Genomic DNA, 18,941 nt, shown 5'->3' with positions numbered 1-18,941 from the left:
ACATGTTATGAACACCCTTAAAATTATAGCCTACATATGACATTAACATGTGTCTGGTATTCTATAAATGAATCATTGTCCTCTAATTGACCTCAAAGTAAAACAATGAATAACTTCAAAGGTCTGAGGACCATTAAGATTACAAATAACATCAGAGAAAAAATCAATCATTTTCCTTTACACATTCATTTATAATACAACTATTATGTGTACAAACTTTCTGGACATCATTTTTAAAATAATTTGTATCAGCACCACGCTTTATTACTTAGATATTTTAAAATATCTATATATATTACTAAAATGATAATTGTAGTTATTGAAGTTATGAATTATGTTTGCCAAGAAGATTCTTTCTTTAAATGATTTTTCGTTTTCACATTTTTCATTGAAGCATTTGGCAGAAATAATTTGAAGACTTGGAAATATATCAATTACACTGTAAACATACATTTTACCTCACAAGGTCATAATTCTATGTAAACACTATTTCTATGTAATCTTTAAAGAATTTTCACCGCTACATTATTTTTGAATGTGTACACAGTTATAATCACTTGTGCACGTTGAAAAAAATAAACATAATATACAGCAATTAAAACAATAGTTTTCACTGAGTTTATGTTTTTTTATTCAACATAACCAAGGAGAATCATTGCCTGCACTATGACCATTGTGTAAAGTCTGTCCATTGGCATTTAACTTGATCCGCTTTCATTTGATGAATCATTCTGCATTGGGCCCATATGATTAATAAAGGAAAAACAGATATACAGTATATAAAATACAATAATAATACACACAACATCCTGGTAACAATGATATGTCAATCACAGCATTATGATTATAAGCTCAACACACTTAAGTAAGCTCTTTTGATTTCTTCAAGATTCCTGGCATAAATATATAATCTTTGTTCTCTTAAATCTAAAGTTGAGATTCAGTAGATATGAGAATCCTGATGCAAAAGTAAATTGCACCTTACAAGTACATACCAAAGCCTAACCAGCTTGTATCAACAGATTAAAAACACACACAGTTTTTGGCTGCTCACGTCATGTGTTGTTAATAAATAGTCAGTAATGAATAAAATATAGATAAAAATGCATGAAAAATGTGCAATCCTGAACAAAGTACACATCTATGTATTTTGTAAATATTTGAGGACACATATATGTATATACATTTTCTAATTTAAATATCCTTACAAAAAGATGTATACAAGTGTTCAAAATGCAAAATATTTGTGCATGTTACTGTTTGTGTAGTTCTCATTTATGAATCCTTCATAATATTATTAGCCTTAGCTATATGAACAAAATCTTTAAAAATATTTGACGTTAAACAATTCACTTAGACAAACAATGAAAATCCTGAGATTTCTCTTTGGTCTGTTTCATGAAATGTGTTACATCATTGCTAAAAATAAAAGTCTTCTCAATGTACTACACATGTCATAGTGAAGCATGAAACAGCATTATATCTTATACTGGTATCACTATACAAGTTTTGTCATTTTAGTGAATACTTCCAGGCACATTAATACTACACGTATAACATACAACAGAAACAAGCAGACTGGGACCTTTATAAGTTGCACCGGTCAGTCGTACTTGTGAATAGCAATTCTTTAAAAAAAATAGTCATAAATTACAAAACCTATACAAACACAGAATTCAGCCTCTTGATTGAGCTGTGGTTACGAGTCTGTAGTATATGCCTTGTTTACTCATTAGGTCGCTATGGCGACCCTGTTCTACAACCTCCCCGTGTTTGATTACACAGATCTTGTCCGCGTTCTGGATCGTAGAAAGTCGGTGAGCTATGACGATACACGTCCTTCCCTCTCGTGCCTTGTCAAGGGCTTCTTGGACAATCTGAAAATAATTTTAATGTATTTAATGATATGAATGTATTCAAGAATTTTTCAAGAATGGAACATTTTAAACATTCAATCAATATTTTGTCACTAAATATCTCGACTGTTCATAGTGCAGTTATGGATGAATCCCAGTTATGCCAAGCACAGTAATGTCAAATTCTAATGTCTGGCTAAACAAAATAAAATTTCGCACAGTGGCAACACTTGATATATAGGTAAAAGATTGTAGTTCCTGTCAACACGTCCGCTGCACAACAAACTGTTTCTTTGAATAAATGTTAAACAGGCAAACATGTAACATGTAAAAAGCATTGCTAAACGCATAATTTACTAAGAAATAAACAATGTACCTTTTCACTCTCTGTATCGAGGGCAGATGTGGCCTCGTCCAACAGTAGGATCTTGGGATTTCTGACCAGTCCACGGGCAATGGCCACTCGCTGCTTCTGTCCACCTGAGAGTTGTGTCCCCTTATCACCACAAAGTGTGTCATAGCCCTGTGGGAAAGAGAAAATGTCAGTATTTTTAACAGAATTTACCCATGATGCAAAATAAAACAAGTTACACAAAATTGATTATTTTTTCTCCAATATCTTAAGAACTGACCTGTTATGTCAGCAATGTCAATAACTAACAACTCTTATTTATTAAACTTGTCTATAATACATGATATGAATTTTTTTTTTCCTTGAGCATATACATATAACTAAATTGTACATTTAAAATGAATTGACATGCACACCTATGTTAGATTTTTATAAAGACTGATTTTGATAACTTCAACCATGCAATATATACCATTCCTAATTAATGAAGGGGTGTATCCAAATTTTACTCAACTTAATGCTTCCAAGACCTGAACATTTTCTACCATTGTTCCTTGACACAGACTTACACTTGGTAAGGATTCAATAAAGCTGTGTATGTTGGCTTTTCTGGCAGCCTCGATGATCTCTGCCATCTTAACCTCTCTGAAGTTATCCCCGTACGCTATGTTTTCTGCGATACTGCAATCAAACAGTACAGGTTCCTGGGATACGATTCCGATCTGGCGACGCAGCCACTGGACGTTCAGATCTTTGATATTATTTTCATCCAAATACTATAAAAAAGTGAGTGTAACAGTTACTTTGCTTTTTCAGCGTATGGCTTGTGATGACATTCAATTTGCCAAAAAAAAAACCTGAAATAAAAAGACCTGATAAAATTATCTGTCTTAGGGGTATTAAAAAGGTAAATACTTTACAGCTTATTTTTACTAGTGAAAGTAGATATGAATATAGATTTCTTTGTGAGCTATGATAACATTCAAGTTTCCATGGACACTATGGAGTTTTATGCTTACATGGAATGCAAAATTGCAAATACATGTAAATACCAAATTTGTAAAACAACATTTTAAAAGAAATACACATTATTCAACTTGTTGAAGCTGAATAATGAACAAGAACAAGAATTGTACCAAAAAATGAGATTCCGTCTTTTGATAAATAATGTCCAAAGTTATCTGAAGATGATTCAGTTTAATTGCTCTGTATAAGTACATGTATGTACAAAATACCTTTAATTTAAAAATATTTCTTATTAAAATTGATGTTCAACATTTACCGAAAAAATAAAATTTGCATGAACCTTTTAACCATTTAAAAAAAAAGAGAGAGAGAAGAGTTGAATGGCCTTGCCCTGCTTACCACTACCCCTTCCTCTGGGTCATAGAATCGCTCCATCAGTTGTACTGTGGTGCTCTTGCCACACCCTGAGGCCCCCACTAATGCCACCGTCTCCCCGGGGTTAACTTCAAGGGTCAGACCCTGTAGCACCTCCACGTCTGGTCGTGTGGGATAACGGAAATGTAGACCCTCAAATCGGACCTTACTGTGTACAGTGAGCTACAAATAAAGAAATTTAAAATAAAATCATTGTTAACACTGTAGACCATCAAATACTGTAAACCAACTTTTATTCGCGTGCGAGAAATTTTCCCGAAGTTCATGAGCCTCATCATCACAAATATTTCTCGCTGCGAACAGGTTCTTAAAGTCTATGTGTCTATTCACAAAAGAACCTAAACAGGCTTGATCGCGAAAATTAATCATAGTGAACTAGTTTACCCCTCGATAAATCATGAAATAAAGTCGTCGCGAATAAAAGTTGGTTTACAGTGGTACCTTGTTGTTTACAGTGAGAACAAATGATAAAGTAATTTAAAACAGAAAGTTTAACACAACACTTAAAACTTACATCTCTCTTGCCCTCCTCGGAGTAAGGGTCAATTTTGGGTTCCATTTTCAGCATATGGAATATATGGGCAGCAGAAACTTTGGCTTTAGAAGCATCAGGAGCAAAAGCACTGGCTTGTCCCAGGGCCATGGCACCAAACACAATGGCACTAAACACCCTGTTTATAAAGAAAGAGGAATATTAGATTGCATAGAATGATCTCCCTTTGTTTAAGGCTTGCATCCAAAAGAATATTGACTGAGGGGTTCTAGAGATATGCTCAGATTTGCTTACAACACAAATTCTTTACAATCAGAAAACTAAGCTTTTACCTCAGTTGGACTAAAAAATATTAGAAAAAAATGGGGGGAGGGGTTTAGAAATATTAATTTCTCCCTCGATTTGTATCATCTGACTTACTTAAATACATCAGTGTACTCCATCTCATTCTGTCGGATCAGATAGGCTCCAAACCAGAAGGAGGCGGCATAGGCAAAGAACAGGATTCCCGTGGCGAAGGAGAAGGCGATGGCGGTCAGGTGGGCCTTCCTCAGCGAGGCACTGTAAGGCCCCTGGAGCAGGGCCTTGTAATTCTGAACCATCTTCTCCTCCTTGGTCAGGCTAGCCACGGTACGCATGTTCTCAATCGATTCCGTAGCAGTTTTTCCTGCTTCCTCTAATGCTTCTTTGTTTTGTCCTGTGGTCAAAGGGATAAAACGTATCTTGTTAAAAGGACTAGGTGCAATTATAGATTTACATGGATGCATTATTATAATTTCAAACAAAGAAATGGAAATTAATGTAGTTTTAATGTAGCTAACTGAACTAAGATTTTATAGATGAACATGTGAACACGCTTAGACTGAATTGATACTAAGAGTGAAGTGATATGACTTAATCATACATTTATATTGTAAACTAAATGGATATAAACAAAAATTGTGTATAATGGACCAAACTCATCTGTCCCTGGCACTTCGTTATAAGACTATCTTACTGTATTTGATCTTCACACTCATTTTAATTTTCTCTACTCACACTCATTTTAATTTTCTCTACTCACACTCATTTTAATTTTCTCTACTCACATTCATTTTAATTTTCTCTACGAAAATCCTGAATTATGCCATTTTCCTGGAAATAATTCCCTACAGTGAGAAGACACTCCCTCACCTGCCACTCCTTGTAGCAGCTTCATCTGTAACATCCCAGCAATCATGATGAATGGCAAGAAGGCCATTATGACCAGGGTCAGCTTCCAGCCATAGATAAACGCAATGATGATGGCCGTCCCCAGGTTAGCTATACTCTGTACAATGCTCCCTAGTCTGGCTCCAGAGATCTAAAAGAAGCATTAATTCTTACTACGTACGTTGATAACTTATCTATCACCACTTAATTAAAAATATTATATGAGGCAATCTTGCTTGCAACACTTTTAAATAAAGAAGCCTTGATTTTTCAAAAGGAAACTATAAAGCTACAATAAACCTAAATGGTGAATAAATCAAAATGATCGTAAGTTTCAATCCATGTCCACATGTACTGAATGAAAAGATTTGCACCTACCCCTTGAACCTGCGAGGCGTCAGTGGCCAGTCGTGTGGTGAGAGCACCTGTCGTGTTTTTATGGTCGTCAAACCAGGAGATGTCCTGTCTCAGCATCGCCTTGAACACTAGACGTCGTAGCCTCATCGTAAGGGATTCCCCAGACACTCCAAAACAGTAGCCCTTAAATAACATATAAATATATAATTATGTCATTAAGGAAAGGAATTCTTAAAATTGACACATTGTAGCTATATTTGAATCCTCTATAGAAATTATGACGTACCTGAATGAGAAAGGTGAAGAAACTGACACCTCCAATTCCACAGAGAATGAGAACGTACATTTCTACTTCTCTCTCCTGTTTTTCTTGGTCCGGCTCAGAAAATACCTACAGAATATCAGGTTCATTTATTGATACATACAACCATACAAAGCATATGCAAATTGCCTCAATTTGAGTTAACAGATAACTACATGTGCTCTTGAAAACTCAGAATAGAGAAAAAATAAAAATTTAGATAATTTATCTCAGCAATAGATTTGCAACTGCTTCATTTTTTTTTTTTAAATCACTATCATTGGACAATATTTACGCTGAACAAGGAAAGAGTATTAAATATTTCGTAAATATTTTTTTGCTGATGTCTTCAAAAACCTTACCCCTAAGATTTCAGAGAAAATGACAGCAAATGAGGGTTGAACACCTCCATTAAGCAGGGCAGCCAGACAACCAAACAGAATATAGGGCCATTCCTTAGCATTCATCCTTAATATCTGGGCCATGCTAGCAGGTGGTGGCTCATCAGACTCTTTCTTCTGAAAAGAAATTCATAATATCAGTCACAATTGAGACAACGCAATCATCTTAATTTGAATGTTTTGATATTCAAGTAGTTTTCTGTCCTTTCCAGCTTCATTTCTATTTTTGCTAAGCAAAGTACAATATAAAACAAATGCTTATAGCAAAGTGCCTTGAACAAGTAATTTTGATTTGTTTTTAGCAAGCATATAAAATATTTTAAATTACATTAAATGAATACTCCTTTGCCGTAAGCATGAATTTATTCTAAGCATGTTTGTTGTAACAGTTTAATACCAGAATTACAATGCATTCCAAAGATAAGAAACATCCAATTTCAAACATATTAAATGAGATGCATAAACCTAGAATATCTGTAACAAAATGACAATTAATGCTGTATTCAATAATGCAAAACAAGCTGTGGACATTGGCCTAGGTAGCTCAGTCAGTAGAGCACGTGGCTAGTGATGCAGGGGTCATGGGTTCGATTCCCGGTCCAGCCAAACATTTTCTCCTTTCCTGTAAAACAAACATGGCAAAAAGGGCGAAAATAAAATGGGGGCAAAAACTTTCCCTGTTCTACCGTTCTTTCTTCTACTCACCTTTTTCTTTCCCCCTTTCTCCTCCTCCTCCACCCCCGGGACTTTATCAATGGACACCTGGTTTCTGAGCGGACTCTTTATCTGATAGGAAATCTGACGATCCAAGGACTTCTTCTCTTTCTCCGATGGACTGACAAATTTAGATATCAGCATTTCCTCTGAAAGGTCAAGGAGAAATTAGTGGTTCTTCATTGCTTTTTTATAATGCTAATTATCTGAATGTTATCTTCTGAAGCAAGTAAGATACTTTGTGTCAATTATAGATAAAGTCTATAGAATTTTTTATATATCTTAAAGATTTGTGTAAGGTTTTTTTTATAAAAATATCACAAAAAAAATATACCGGTAGAGATTTTTCTCCCTTTGGTCTAAAATAGTTTAACAACCTTTATCCTAGCTGTGATATTTGATAATTTTTGGAGGGTGGTTTACAACTTTCACAGAAATATGTCTTAAATTTGTTTATTCATTGCTTAAAAATGCACAAAGTAAATATTTACACTGTCATTTATTTCTGCTTCTAGAATATATGATGTCTTTACAAAGTAAGCAATTTCAGCATGCATTTATGCAAACATGCAAATAGATAAATATCAATTTTATTGATAGGTCTTATGATTTTGAGAAGCTTTTAACTTATGAATGATGATTAGTTGTGTACTGTTCAAAACTTGCAATGACGTTTTTTAACCTAGAAATGTAAAAATTTTCACTACAAAAAAACTAAAAGATAAAAATTTACAAAATGAAAGTGAGCCTGAATTTACACATCTGATGCTAAGAAACTGATGTATCTTTAATTCTCTTTATAAAGGTCAAGGACACTTGGATGGTACCCTGCTATTTTTTAAATATTTATTCAGGAAAGATTTTTGTCGACAGTGACAATTTAAACAAAGCAGTATGCTTTAGTTTTGTTAAATTATTAAATAATGATCAAATTTATTAGGTTTTTTTGTTAAATACGACAAATCTATGAAATTAACATACCTTCTTCATCTTGTGACCTTCCTGTGTTAAAGTTAGCATGAAATGAGACGACAGTAAATAGAAAAGTTAGCATATTAAAGAATACTAGAAAAACTAAACCAGATGGTTATTCATTAACTATACAGTGAAATATGTTTTAGACCACAAAAAAAACACCAGTCATAATTTTATAAAATCTTTAATTTCAGTTAAAGGTAAGGGTTTCTGAATACCTGTGTCTTTTTACTCTGGTCTAAAACTTATTTCATTTCACCAATGACTGGCATTAATAACATACTAATACAACTATTAATAAAACGTGCACACTTCATATCAAAATATGTAAAATATAGTGCAATATGTCATCCAAAGCAAATAATCCCCCCCATCACTACTTTAAAAAAATATGTTTTTTGTTCCTTTATCAATAGGATGTAACTGATCCCCTTCTCTCTGACAATCAAAAACATTTCAAACACAAAAACTTCTCAATTTATCTTTTAAAAAATACCTCAATACAATTACATGTAGCTAAGAATAACACTTAATATTTTCATGTTTAAACTTTGGATGACTTGTGCATGCATACATACATTCTACATTTAAGTGATATACAAATGTATGGTGCCAAAAGACTACAATATTAATATATTGTAACTAATTCACTCCAACCATTCTTCAATGCAACCATTAAATGTATAGATATGGTGCATTTAGCTATACCAAGATTGTCTTCAGCCTTAAGTATATATATATATATATATATATATATATATATATATATATATATATATATATATATATATATATATATATATATATATATATATATATATATATATATATATATTATACAAAGCATCTATACTCTAATTAATTTTTTTCGATCTTGAAGAACTTCATTTTAATTGAGCAATATATTGAAAAAAAAAATCATCCTTGTGCTGAAATAAGAACTGAAATTGTTGTGACCAAAGACAATCTTTTGATCTCTAAAAGATGTGCAGCCCAAAGAGCCATACAGGTACAAACTAATGAAAAATAAAAACACAAAGACAATACGTATTAATGAGTAAAATTAACAAAAACATTTAACTGACCTTCTTCATCTACTTCCCGAGTCTAAAACGAAAACCCAAGGCAAGATTAACTAATTTATTCTTTAATTCTTCCTCCATTTATTCAACATTTCAAAATCAGGTAAAATTTCAATCTTTCTCAATCACAGAAATTTTTTTTCAAAAGCAAAGAGGAGTTTGATTGACAGCCATTGGCCTCACCTGATTGGTCACCAGTGTGAAGTACACGCCCCCTTTTTTCATCAGTTCGTCGTGTGTTCCATTCTCCACTATGACCCCTTCCTGGAATCCCGCTATTTTATCGGCCGTTTTGATGGTGGACAGTCGGTGTGCGACCACTACAGTTGTTCTTCCTGCTCTAGCCTAATCATAGAATTTACATCTTAATACTGCACTTTTAACATAGTTCAATAATTCATTCTGAAACTGTTTAACATAAAAATTGCCTCTTTTGGTGGCTTTTGAAGAGGGGTGGCTTCATTAACCTCTGACAATACTGTAGATCACTAAATTTTCACGACACCTTATTTTGGCGAGATAGTCATTGACTTTTGAAAAGTGAGACAAAATTTTCGCGAATTGTGTTTATTCCTGTATATAATCTTAAGGAATATTATCATACACGAGAATTAAATTTTCGCAAGCACACTGTCTCGCGTAATTACGCTAAAATAAAGTTCTCCCGAATATAAAGTGATTTCCAGTATTATGAAACATTATACTACTTAATAATTATAAAAATTCTGAGACAAAGACTTTTCTGACACAGGCTTCAACTTATATCTCCAAGATTACATTCCAATACAAGTATTTCGTAGCTGTCCTATATTATGACCTCTGACCTTGTCGAGGGCCTCCTGTACCACTGACTCGCTCTCTGTGTCCAGGGCTGACGTGGCCTCGTCCAGCAGTAGGATTTTGGGATCCCTGACCAGGGCACGGGCAATAGCGATCCTCTGTTTCTGTCCACCACTCATCTGGGCCCCGCGCTCTCCTACCAGCGTCTCGTATTTCTAAACAAACAATATGTAATGCTTCTTTAAACTTTCATTTTTATAATTGCAAGTAAAAATAAAGTGCCCTGCCACAGCATGATACGCCCGTCAAATATATTGTTCAATAATCATAAATTGGTAAAGGTGCAAGAAAATCAGATAACATTGATTAACAGATTGACACAGATTTCAATGATCTAATTTCCATTTCTTATCATGTTTAAAATATTGTACATATATACTTCTCTAAGAGACTTACAGTGTAGAGATTAATTATTAACAAAAAATACATCATATAATTCTACACTGGCTGTGTTAGAACTTAACAAATATCCATCTGCAGCTTTAAATTGTTTATTGCATATTTTATGGAATAATGGAAATGCTACAGTTTAATAAAAAAATCAGAAATAAATTATTCTTCAGACTATAAAATTCTAAGTGAGACATGACTGTTACTAATTTAATTTTAATCATACACTAAAACATCAATTTGTTTTAATTACATTACACTAATTAAAAGATCTTTATCTGGACTATAGCCATCAAGAACTCTTAATTAACACAAGCAACTATGAGGCCATTTCTTTTTGCCCAACTCCCAAGAGATAAATTAAGATAACAGCTGCATTATCAGAGATGCTCTTAGTCTACCAGTTAGCTCCTGACAATAAACTCATTAATTGCTCTCTAATTTGACATGCGAATTTCTGCTATCAAAATTCTTCTTGACCACTGCTTGATAATTATGCCCATAGGACAAACTGAATTCCTCTCAAAGCATAAAGATTTGTTACAGATTGCTGTAAAATGTATAATGAAAAAATAAGTTTTTACTTGATTTAACATTTTTAAATAAGGATACAACTATATTTTTACATTTTCTAGGATTATGAAATTCAAAATTTTAAAGACTTAGTTTTTTAAAAAAATTCACTTAAATTAAAGGTCACAGTGACCTTGAAATAGGTCGTGACACACCTTCCACCTAAGATGTATAATTTTGCCAAGTTTGAAAGCTCTAGGTCTAATAGTTTTCTAGTTATGAGCCGGACAGGATTTTTCCATATTTGCCCATAGCATCTTTATCAAAGGTCAGAGCGACCTACTTTTTGTGCGCGACACACTGTCTACCCAAGAAGTATCAACTGTCAAAGTTTGATAATCCTAGGTCTAATAGTATTCAAGTTATGAGCTGGACACGAATGGACAGACGGACGGACATGAAGCCTATAACATAATACGTCCCGTCTTGAGACGGGCGTATAACAAACCCGGAAACACAAGTATTCACAATGACTTTTTTTCCCCTTACATTAGGAAGTTTCATGATGAAGTCGTGGGCGTTAGCCATTTTCGAGGCAGCCTCGATTTCTTGCTGGGAAATCCCTTCTTTGCCATAGCGGATGTTTTCTGCGATGGTTGTGGCAAACAAGACAGGTTCCTGGCTGACCACTCCTATCTGCTGTCTCAGCCATTTTGTATTCAGACTTCGGATGTTTTTGCCATCAAGAGCGACCTGGATAATGGATTTAAACATTCAGTATAATTCTTTTTCCAATTTGTATCAAAACTTGAAATAAAATTAAGTAAACAGACATCTTTCTTAAACTTCTGCAAAACTGACTTCAAATACAGAAAAAAACTGAAAGTCTAGATAAATCATAAAATGGCTCACAAAGTCTTGTGTCAAAAGACATTCCAGTTTCAGAGTGAAATCTTAATGCACTGCTTGTTGCAAATTGTTCTTTAATAAATTTCTAATTTGTTTCAAATTAAGCAACACACATATATTTCAATTATCAAAAGATAAATCATTCAAATATACCAAAATAAAAATTTGAAAGCTTACAAAAAAGGTTTAGAAAACACTTGAGAGAAGTTATTTTTATGCTAGTAATTAAGACATCTAAAATGCACGAAGCAATTGTGCTTCCAAACACAATTAACTTTTTCTGTCTCCACCCTATAACAGACTTACCTCCCCTTCCTCCGGGTCGTAGAACCTCTGTAGTAGCTGTATGATGGTACTCTTGCCACACCCACTTGATCCCACCAGGGCCACAGTTTCTCCTCGATTGATGTCCAAGCTGACACCTTTTAACACCTGTTAATTTACTCAGGTCATGAACTTAATGCAAAATTACTCTTGGAATGTACAGAAATAAAGGTAAAAGTCCAATTTTTCTCTTATATTTATTTCTTGTCACTCTAACTTTTGATTTTTGCGACTGTATTCTTATTTTCAAAGGAATCACTTCCATGTGTAAAATTATAGTACAGTATAACTCAGTTATAATGAAGTCACTGGGGCCTATGAAATTACTTCACTATATCTGTAATTTGCTATATCCGTAACAAAAAATTCGTTACGTTAATATAGCTGGGGATCCAAGATAACTTTGCTAAATCTGAGAATTCCCAATATCTTTGTTTGTACTAAGAGATTTTTACAGTAAGATTTTTTAGTTTGTAAATTTTTTTACCTGTACTTCCTCCCTGGCCGGGTATCGGAATCGGACGTTCCTCAACGTCAGGTTTCCGCTGACGGAGGACAGTTTCTCCCCCTGATCAGAGGCCGAGTCAATATGAGGCTCCTAAATTTTAAATGAACAAGACTTTTATGATTCAGTATTAGTTTCCTAGATCACTTCTCTCATGATATGATGGTATTGACTAAACGTCATCGTATCTACTAATGTAGATGATAATACGAAATTTCTTCTTAAATACTTAAAGCAAGGCAAATCCAGTATAACTGAACTCCTCTCATTTTCATTGCTTCATCAAGCCATGATAATAAAGGGTAAATCTCTGGCAATGAAATGCTACACCCAGCTCTATACAAGTCCTACCTGTTCTATCAAGGCATAGACAGTGAATGCAGATCCCCTTGCCACAGATAAACTTTGCATGCTGGGAGCTGCGTGTCCGAGAGAAAATGCTCCAATCAGAACACTGAAGAAGACCTGTTAAACAAATGTGTATAGTATAAAGATTAACATTTCAATAAATATCCTGATGAAAAAACTTTGTCTACAAAGTTGTCTGGGCCTGAGATCATGAAACAACCTAACAGTGAGGACATAAATGTAAATTTACAGGAGAACAAAAATAGGGTAACTTACAATGAGGATAAAAATATTTCAACCTATAGTTAGGACAAAATTGTCAACATACAGTGAGGAAGAAAATGTTAATTTACGGGAGAATAAAAATTTCTGCTTTATACAAGAGGACAAAAATATGTAAACTTACAATGAGGACAAACCTGTACTGTAAACTTACAAGAGGACAAAAATATACTGTAAACTTACAATGAGGACAAACCTGTACTGTAAACTAACAAGAGGACAAAAATATACTGTAAACTCACAATGAGGACATTGGCGACTGTAAACTTACAATGAGGACATTGGAGACTTTGTAATCATCGTCCTCGCGGATCAGCTTGGCTCCATACCAGAATCCAAGACCGTAGGCACAGAACACGACCAGATAAACCAGACCCATGGACCAGCCCACAGTGATCCCCTTCTTCACCCCGTTCTTCTTAGCTTCCTCCAGGTGACTGTCATACCTGTACAACAGAGAGACACTTAATAAGACCTCAAAGTAGAAGGTGGATAATTTTTTTCTTTTTTAAATAAAACTTGCATACAATTTTTTTTTATATAACAAAGTTGAGGACAGTACCGTCTCCTTTCTTTACATTACAGATTTAGGAACACTTCTAGTATACCGGTCCCCATAAATATGGCGCTAAAATAGGTACCGCCGAAGGCGGTGTACAATATACAGACGATCGCGTGAGCGATCGACAAAATTGAAAAAGAAGCCACAAATTGCAAATTTGACCCCAAATTCGTGTTCCTTGTGAAAAATTGGGTTTAAAAAACTGGTTTTTAAACACCGGTAGTCACATGATCAATTTTTGACGTAATCTCATAACTATTCATGAGATGCGTCACTTGTGTTTTGACGTAATGAAGAAATGCCTGATAGAACTCAAAGTGCAATGCTATTAAAATTGCGTTATTTTTGTGAGAAATACAGGGATTTAACAAATGTTAGCTAATTACTAGTCAACGATGGATTGAAATGTGCATCATTATCGATTTGAAAGGAAAAATATTCTGAATATTTGGACATTAGGAGGTCAGGATATCGAGCTGCACAGTTAACCAAGTTAACGGTAAGTCGCTTTTACAATAACTTGCCTAAACTCAGCGCTGAAAATCGTCATGTTTCGACAATAGAGTTGATTTACCCGAACTTTCATTTCTTAAACTTTCCTGTTCATTGTTAAGCAAAAATTTCATGAACTAAACCAAAGTGTAAGATATCGGCATGATTTGAAAGGTTGATTCATGCAAGTTTTTGGTCAAAAATTACATAAATTCAGAAAGATTAAGAGTGGATTTATGAAACAACCCCAATTTTAAAAACTATATAACCTAACCCAAATCACTCGATCGGATGCGTTTTGTTGAAGCTGTTTGTTTACATTCTGCATAGCAACGACAAGGGAAATAACTGCTCATGCGCAATCGCGTGATTCTGGGGACCGGCATACTAGAAACTTCCCCAGATTTATATGATTCCAGTATATTATTCCTTCTATGCAAAGTAATAAAATTATAAACACATTTTAAAACTAACAAGAATTCTGGGTACTGACACAGCACTGTCTTATTGTAATCAAACACAGCTTCTTAAAAGATTGAAAATTCTCAAAGAATTGAACTTTCCATCATTCTTTATTTCATATCTATTTAAGCTTATTTTAATTTTGAGGCTAGGGAAGTTTGCCAAATTGAACTATCCAAGCTAATTCTGTATGAACACATACCTGGCACACTCCTTGGTCTGTCCACCAAACGCGGCGACAGTTCTGATGGCTCCGAGGACTTCCTCTGCCACCGAGCCAGCCTTAGCGTAAGCTGTCATCTCCTTACTGGCACTCAGGGACAGAAGCTGAAATCAACAAACAGTATAAACACAGATGCCACACACATCTTCATCATAATATGATTATATATAGGGATTAATATTTCTTTACAATATTTTTACAACCTGCCTCAACTCTCTGTTTTTTGTTAAAAAAAAAATTATCCTGAATATAGGTCAGTCATAGATAATTTTTTGAGAATATTTAGACTGTGTTATTTTCTTTTTCTTGGAAGTGCTTCAGAAAGTGCTGACAAACAAGACACACTTATACAACATTACCCATACATTTCAATATGGAAACTACAGAAGCACTTTCTCAAAGATTATAAAAAATAGGCTTTTAATTTTGATGACCACAAAAGTCAATATTTCAGAGGCAAATCAATCAATCAATCAATTACTTCATCAATCAATCAATCAATCACTTCATCAATCAATCACTTCATCAATCAATCAATTAATCACTTCATCAGTCAATCAATCAATCACTTCATCAATCAATCAATCAATCACTTCATCAGTCAATCAATCAATCACTTCATCAGTCAATCAAATCAATCACTTCATCAATCAATCAATCAATCACTTCATCAATCAATCAACTAAACAGCAAGAATCTTTGTTGCTTACCTTGTTCATCAGTGTGGCTACTCCAGCCAGCAGTGGGGTAATGGCCAGGATGACCAGCGTTAGTTTCCACCCGTAGATAAATCCGATAGTGAATCCTGCGAAGAACCCAGACATCCACTGAACAAAGGTCCCCATCTTGTCACCGATTCCCAGGTGGATTTTATTGATATCACTAAAAGAGATAGAAAGAAAGAACAGTTAAAACTGACAAAAAATAATTTGATAAAAATTAGTTTATTAAGCATTTTTTATAAAACAGTTACCCTAATTATCTTGAACTCAATGGGACTGAGAAAAAAAATTGAGATATCCGAAAATTCAAGATATAGAGGGTAAAACTATTTGGGACTTCCGAATCAATTCAAAATATACATGGTATTCTAGATAGCAGTGTTTAATACACAGAAGTTGTACTGTATTACAAGCAATTCTTACTCTGCGAGTCTCGTGCTGAGCTCCCCTGAATCATGAGTGTCAAACCAGCCTATCTCCTGTCGCATTACATTGCGGAAGAACGAGATTCGGATTCTGTGGCACTGTCGCTCTGCGGCGGTCACCCAGCATACCACCTGACCATATCCTAGCACCAGTACACCGCAACCAATGGCTGCACAAAAGAAATCAATTTGAATCGTCAATAATCCTTATTAAACTTCAAGACAAAATTTATCTTTTCATCCAAACTTCATAATTTATAAGAATTTTTCTTCAATATTCATGTGTGCCCATCTTAAACTAGAACTGTCCAATAGGGACGAATACCCCCCGCTGGGTTTTTCAGAGAATGTGCCAATTCAAAAATACTTTATGGATCTAGAGGTGTTCACAATTTACTTACAAAAATTTGCAATGAAATATAATTGCTCATCATGTTTCTTAATGAATGAAACAAAGGTGCAACCAAATGAAACATCAATACTAATACATTGTAATTCCATTGTAACATTATTTTTTTTATTTAATTTTTTTATTTCTGCATTAAAAAAATATATTGCAATTATGTGTTATGTCACTCTGCACACTGATTGTTAAAAAAAATATATCATATTATACCAAATCAAATTAATCTTGATAACTTTATATCAAATTCATTTGAAAATAAAGAGGTGGTCATCCAGTAATGAAGTGCTTTGACAGACAATAAATTACAATTAAGAGAATAAGAGAAGAGAGATCTTTAATTCTTGTGCCTGATTCCCAGGAGATTACACATGGTTGATAATGAGATGCCTTAATGTTCAACTTCCCACACCAAACTCATTAATTTATCTTTAACTGGATGCATGTCCAGTCATTATTCCCAAGAGACAAATGAAATTACATTATCTTCTGTGCAATGTAAAAACTGTTTTTAGCACTTGATGATGTTTTTTTTTTTAAGTTTATATGAGTAGTTTTAAGCTGTAGTATTTTTGTACAGATATTCTAGATTCTATGTCTCAAACCTTATACATGAGCCCAAAATGAACAAGTCAATTAAAATAAAAAATAAAACCTGTAAAATGCAAAAAAATGAACAAAAAGAGTTGAAAATTCCAATTGCACACCTTCATATGGTGAATAATAAGTGTACAAATTTTCAGATTAATCCTTGCAATAGTTTCTGAGAAACGGTCTGGACAAAACCATAAAATAAAAATGAAAAAAACACCTGTAAAATTCAAAATAATAATCGAATCAAGATGAAAATATCCGGTGCACAACTTCATACGGTGAATAATATTTGTACAAATTTTCAGATTAATCCTTGCAATAGTTTCTGAGAAACGGTCTGGACAAAACCATAAAATAAAAATGAAAAAACACCTGTAAAATTCAAAATAATAATCGAATCAAGATGAAAATATCAGGTGCACAACTTCATACGATGAATAATATTTGTACAAATTTTCAGACCAATCCTTCCAATAGTTTCTGAGTAATAGTCCGGACAAAATCTCGTCTACAGACAGACAGACAGACGGACAGACGGACAGACGGACATGGTGATTCCAATATACCCCCCCTAAACTTCGTTTGCGGGGGGTATAATTAAAAAAAATATTTCATACATAATGCATACATGCATTTGTACATTTCTTCCTATCCAATATAATGCAATGTTGGAACCCACTGGTTTTCTCTGTATGGCACTGCAGAGAAAACATGTTGGTTCCAATAAAATGGAAATTACACCGTAGCTTTTGTCTACAATGTTATTGTATGAATAACTATTAAATTATCTTTCAATTTAATGAAATATGTTGGTTTTTTTATTCAATAATGTATCAACACAAGATTTTAATATCTTTTATTTTTACTTACCTATATAATAAACAGCAAATTCTGTCATAGTGTCCAACAAATCATACTGTATGGAATTGTTGTAAATTGAGAAGTCTGTTACGTTGTAATATGTTGTCAAGTTTGACAAATGTGGCCTAAAATCAAACACAGAGGTTCAATCAGTTTTGACGATGAAAACAGATATGAAAAAGTTAACAGATATCACATCACGAAAAGTTTGTAAAAGCAGGCTGGAGTGTGATTAATTTGACTTATTATAGTGTGATCATCATAAAAAAATAAACAAAAAATTTTCTTTTTTTACTTCGAACTTAACAAGAATTAGTGCACACAAGTGCTTCATAGAGCGATCTGTAAGACTTAGTACAGGCATACAAACTGCAGCATTTCCTAACAGTTCAACATTCAGGCATGTAAGATATATATACTATAGGATCATCGTTTGTTGGGAATCTACTGTAGATCAAGTGCTATATTTTCGCGACGCCTTATTTTCGCGAGATAGTCATTGACTCTTGCTAAGCAAGGCAAAATTTTCACGAATTGTGGTTCTTGCTCTATATTATCCTAAGAAATACTTTTATACGCGAGAATTAAATTTTCGCGAGCACACTCTCTCGCATAATTACGCAAAAATAAAGTTCTCGCAAATAAAAAGTGATATACAGTATGTTTGTGGATTTTATGAGTAGCCCTTAACTTCCAATTAACTAGGTTCCCATGAACATGAAACATAACATTTTCAAGGTAAATTTATTTCTCTTTATAAAACATGCAGGTCTCCTACAAAATGACATCCCCCTAAGAACCAGTCAAATTTTGATTACCCATGAACACTGACCCCCCCCCCCCCCTTTGAACAATGATTTCAGTGCTCATTGAAGAATTTTGGGATTCTTCTGATATTTTCTACACTTAGTCCGAACACTTTAACATTCAGGGGCCCGTTTTACAAAAGGACTTATGACTTAA

General features: G+C 33.9%; 1 protein-coding gene across 7 annotated transcripts in view; it reads right to left on the bottom strand.

Moving 5' to 3' along the window:
* Positions 1-1,100: 1,100 nt before the first annotated feature.
* Positions 1,101-18,941, bottom strand: part of LOC134262028 (ATP-dependent translocase ABCB1-like) — a 30,375-nt gene continuing 12,534 nt past the window's right edge. For all 7 annotated transcript variants that reach the window (XM_062744414.1, XM_062744433.1, XM_062744425.1 and 4 more), the window contains 23 exons: positions 17,988-18,103; positions 16,119-16,290; positions 15,684-15,855; positions 14,953-15,077; positions 13,506-13,680; positions 12,956-13,069; positions 12,587-12,697; positions 12,082-12,207; positions 11,416-11,619; positions 9,948-10,118; positions 9,307-9,468; positions 9,127-9,148; positions 7,058-7,215; positions 6,314-6,469; positions 5,937-6,041; positions 5,672-5,833; positions 5,276-5,444; positions 4,523-4,799; positions 4,124-4,280; positions 3,574-3,771; positions 2,778-2,984; positions 2,233-2,379; positions 1,101-1,877 (listed from right to left, as the gene is read on the bottom strand). In XM_062744414.1, the coding sequence (XP_062600398.1) occupies positions 1,677-1,877; positions 2,233-2,379; positions 2,778-2,984; positions 3,574-3,771; positions 4,124-4,280; positions 4,523-4,799; positions 5,276-5,444; positions 5,672-5,833; positions 5,937-6,041; positions 6,314-6,469; positions 7,058-7,215; positions 9,127-9,148; positions 9,307-9,468; positions 9,948-10,118; positions 11,416-11,619; positions 12,082-12,207; positions 12,587-12,697; positions 12,956-13,069; positions 13,506-13,680; positions 14,953-15,077; positions 15,684-15,855; positions 16,119-16,290; positions 17,988-18,103 (3,607 nt within the window). In that variant the 3' untranslated portion in view covers positions 1,101-1,676. The remainder of the gene's footprint in view (positions 1,878-2,232; positions 2,380-2,777; positions 2,985-3,573; positions 3,772-4,123; positions 4,281-4,522; positions 4,800-5,275; positions 5,445-5,671; positions 5,834-5,936; positions 6,042-6,313; positions 6,470-7,057; positions 7,216-9,126; positions 9,149-9,306; positions 9,469-9,947; positions 10,119-11,415; positions 11,620-12,081; positions 12,208-12,586; positions 12,698-12,955; positions 13,070-13,505; positions 13,681-14,952; positions 15,078-15,683; positions 15,856-16,118; positions 16,291-17,987; positions 18,104-18,941) is intronic.

This window comes from Saccostrea cucullata, unplaced genomic scaffold, assembly GCF_032062105.1.
Source record: "Saccostrea cucullata isolate Sc308-1 unplaced genomic scaffold, CSIRO_AGI_Scuc_v1 ctg356, whole genome shotgun sequence".
NCBI classification, from domain to species: domain Eukaryota; kingdom Metazoa; phylum Mollusca; class Bivalvia; order Ostreida; family Ostreidae; genus Saccostrea; species Saccostrea cuccullata.
The sequence above is the reverse complement of the archived record's forward strand: the minus strand, read 5'-3'. Positions and strand labels throughout refer to the sequence as shown.